General features: G+C 33.6%; 1 protein-coding gene across 1 annotated transcript; it reads right to left on the reverse strand.

Moving 5' to 3' along the window:
- Positions 1-484: 484 nt before the first annotated feature.
- On the reverse strand, positions 485-3,336 carry LOC145844761 (puromycin-sensitive aminopeptidase-like). Its single transcript, XM_082952182.1, has 2 exons — positions 3,226-3,336; positions 485-2,941 (listed from the first exon to the last, which is right to left on the reverse strand). The coding sequence occupies exons 1-2, from the start codon at positions 3,334-3,336 to the stop codon at positions 485-487; spliced, it is 2,568 nt and encodes an 855-aa protein (XP_082808308.1).
- Positions 3,337-4,441: the final 1,105 nt, after the last annotated feature.

Genomic DNA, 4,441 nt, shown 5'->3' on the forward strand with positions numbered 1-4,441 from the left:
ATAATTATAAGTAGTTTTAATTTTTGTTTTCTTTTCTAATTAAACAAAAATATTTTAAATAAAACTTCATGTTAAAAAACTTACATCTTACATATCAAACTAGTTTAATGTATGTTGGAGCTTTTAGTTTGGTTATTATACGAAGTTTATGTAAGATTTTAATATTTACCCACGAGTCTAGTGTGAAAAACATTGAATAAGATATGGATTTTGTCAGTCATTACAATGTTTGTGGCCCTGAACTTATTGAGTTCGTCCCTTTGTTGAGGTTTTTAAAACTTTGTTTACGTAAACAGCTTATCTATAATATATTAAAACTCAAAAACTAACAATTGAAAAATTAATACTTTAAAAATTTGATACCGAAAAGTTTAAAACACAGCAACAACTAATTTTATTTTTCTATATATTTATTCTAAACGACATACATATGTATGATAAAATAATGCATTGAAAAAGTCCTATAAAAGCTAATAATTAAATTTTAGTTGAAATAATTCTTCAAGGATTGGCCATTTTGCTTCCACAAGTGAATTTTGAGCCCGATCTGCTCTACACATTGCTTGAATTTTCTCTCACAAGTCTTTTTAACTTTGTCAGTCAAAAATTCTTTAACTTCTTTTAGCATTTCTTCGGTGGCAAAGTTAGGAGTAGAAGCTTCAACGATCTTGCCTAAGTGAGGACTTCCCTTGAACTTGTTGTAAAATACATCCCAATGTTCCTTGACAAATTTCCAAGATTCATCTCTACCAAGCTTGGATCCTGTTGCCATGCCATACAAGATCTTGTATTTTTCGTTGTCACGAACGTGGCTTGACATCATGTATTTTTGAACAAGTTTGAGACATTCCAAACCCTGTACGCACCCGAGAGCTGCTTCGATTTCACTCTTCTCTTCCATGGAATCAACTTTCTTGTGGAGCTCTACCATCTTGTTGAAAGCCTCAAGACCTCCTTTTGACGTGTAAACTTCGTAGACGGAAGCACGAATTTCGGGACTGATTGGTGTTGAGTTCTTAAAGAAGTTGTTCATGATTTCTATGCACTTTTGGTTGACTTGGTCGTCGTTTGAAGCTTTGATGAGAAGCGCTCTCAAGCTGGCATCCAAATGAGATTCATCTTGTTTAGCTTCCATTCCAACATGGGCCATGACGCTACTGAAGAGATCTTTTTTGAATTGGGAAAACTTGTTTGAAGCTTCGTCGTCATTCCACATAAGCTTAGTCATTGCGCTAAGGCTTTTGATTATCTCTTTCCACACTGGATATTCCTTTTCGCCCTTGAAAACTTTTAGCAACTCAAGATATGTGGCAAACGAAGTTTGACCAGTTGTAGCCATTGCATGGACGTCACTGACTATGTTGAGACGATCAAAGCAGTCAAGTTGTCCTTTTTCAACTACAGTAATTAGTTTGGACAAAATATCTTGGCTGTAGTTCACTCTGTAGAAGCCAATAAACCTTGGGTTGATTTTAAACCAGTCGTTTGCACCGACACCTGCTACTGTGATCTGATCTGACTTTGATGAAAAGATAAAAGATTGATGTTCATCAGAGGTTGATGTGGATATTGTGATTGGCACTTGCCACAAACTGTCACTTTCATCAGATGAGGAAATAGAAAACTTTTTCTGGGACAAATTAAGTGTTACAGAGTTGTCGTTTTGGCTGGCAATAGACACATCAATAACAGGGTATCCCATTTGTTTCGTCCAAGTTGACATAACCTGCTCAACTGGCTTGCCGCTAGCATCTTCAAAACACTTCCACAAATCTTCTGTTTGTGTGTTGGAGTATGCATGCTTTTTAAAATACGCCTTCATGCCTTCTTTGAACTTATCTGATCCGATCCAAGAGTGAATCATTCCTATGATATTACTTCCTTTTTGGTAAGAAATAGCATCGAAGATTTCCCCAATTTCACCTGGATGATTGACTGGAATTTCAATAGCGTGACTGTTTTCTAGGCTGTCAGCATCTAATGCCTTTATTGTGACATCATTAACGTACTGCTCCCAAACTTTCAAGTCATGGTCACAAATGTGTCCTGCATCGTACATCATAAAAGTTGCAAACCCTTCGTTGAGCCACAAGTGAGTCCACCATTCCATGGTGACCAGGTTGCCAAACCACTGGTGAGACACTTCATGGCAAACAACGATTGTTACCCAACATTTCTGCGCTACGGAAGATTCTTTTTCGTCTACGAGAAGAGCTGACTCTCTGTAAGTGATCAGTCCCCAGTTTTCCATGGCGCTGCAAGCAAAGTCGGTGATAGCAATCAAATCGAGTTTGTTCATTGGGTATGGGCAGGAAAAGAACTCTGTAAAGTACTCCACTGATTTGATAGTGACTTTCAAAGGGTACTTTCCTTGACTTGATTTTCCTGGTGGAGTGTAAACTTTGACTTCGACGCCGTCATTAGTCTTGCCTTGAACGTAGTCGAATGCTCCTACTACAAAAGCCAGCAGGTAAGTTGACATCTTCTTTGACTTTGCGAAGACGACCTTCTTTGTTACTTGATCTTCAAGAACTTCTTCGCTGATGACATTCATGTTTGACAAGGCGACGAGGTCTTTTGGTACAATTAATGTAGCATCAAAAGTTGCTTTTAATGCAGGCTCGTCCCAGCAAGGAAGGCATCGTCTGGCGTCGGTTGCCTCGAACTGAGTGATAAGGTTGTAATATTCAACACCGTCCTTGTTTGTGACTTTGGTGCGGTAGAACCCGGCCATTTCATCGTTGTGAATTCCTTTGAAACTCATGCTGAGGACTGCAGGACCCACAGGAATAACATCTTCGAAAACAAGGGTGCAAGTCTCATCATCTTTGTTGAGATTCACCTGAGTTGGAACAAAAGTAGCTCCTGAATGTTGAAGGCTGCACTCTTTGATTTCTAATTCTTTGCTGTTCATTTTGATTTCATTCGTGGCTTCATTGACCTGTTTAAAAAAAAAAATTAGTCTTTAATCCGTTTTTGATTATACTTTTTATCGGTATGGTCTATAATGTTGCGTGGATTTATTATTAATAGTTATATGTTAATAGCTAAAAGTATGTTTAGGTGTTTATTACTTAATTAAAATTATAAAATTCTTAACCATAATTTTAAATCCTAAAACAACAAATAAAGCAAAATACAAAAACATGTTTTTTCATTTACAAATTAAACTTGGTGGTTAATGAGTATAATTACTGTCAGCATAAAAGTTTTACTAAAACTTACATTTAAGTCAACTGATTGGTGTCCTTCAAAAGTAAAAGTTTCGAATGAAGGTTTCAATGTGACATCGTAGTTTGTAGGTGTAACGTTGGTAGGCAAACGAGAAAACTCCATTGTAGAATTTATTTTAATTAGATAGTTACGTCTGTTAAGATATAGTTTTTTAAGATGTTGGTATTTTTCATTAAATAATTATCTATGTAATATTATATTTGGAGACTAAGGTACACTTTGCAAATTTAAATCCTATATATGCATAGTGTAACATAATAAGTTTATCATTGCTAAATTAGGCTACATTGCATATGCTAAAAAGTTATGCACTATACTTAAATACTTAAACTATTACATTGTTAAATAATCAACAAATAAAATACAAATACTTATAAATTTTTGCATTTTTTTCTGAAATTTTATTTGTAATAGTAAAAAGTATATTTAATGTTCACAATTAAATTAATATTTTCAACAATTTAACATAAATTTGACTATTTAAAGTTCTGCCAAATTTATAGATTAAAGTTGGCCACTATTCTGGATTCCTAAAATTAAATTTAGCTTAAATAAAGTTGAGTTTGAGAAATTTTGAAAGAAAAATCTAGAACTTGAACAAAAATCACTGAAAAACCTGGATTTTAAACAATTTTTACATAGTAACTAGTGAAATTTGGATAATACAAAAAAGTTTATCACATGGATAGAAATTGTTCGTCATCATCAATATTTTTTATTAAAGACATGATTTAAAGTAGCTTTACATTATTTTTCCAATGTTGTTATACTTTTTTAATTAATCTTCTGCTTTAAACATAAACGTTAACTAAAAATAGACCAAAAACTATTTTTTTCATTAAACCTGGAAGAAGTTTTAAAAACCTGGAGATAATTTGCCAAAAGCCAGTGGTCACCCTGATAATTGCAAAATGATATTTTTACTTTAAACATAACTTTTAACTAAAAATAGACCCGAAAATAAATATTTTCATAAAGCCTCAAAGAAGTTTTAAAAACCTGGAGATAATTTGCCAGAAGTCAGTGGTCACCCTGATAATTGCAAAATGATGTTTTTACTTTAAACATAACTTTTAACTAAAAATAGACCCAAAACAAGTTTTTTCATTAAACCTGGAAGAAGTTTTAAAAACCTGGATTTAACTTGCAAAAAACCAGTGGTCACCCTGATAATTGCAAAATGATATTTTTAATTTAAACATAACTT

This window comes from Thalia democratica, chromosome 9 (genome assembly GCF_965202585.1).
Source record: "Thalia democratica chromosome 9, ktThaDemo2.hap1.1, whole genome shotgun sequence".
Lineage (NCBI taxonomy): Eukaryota > Metazoa > Chordata > Thaliacea > Salpida > Salpidae > Thalia > Thalia democratica.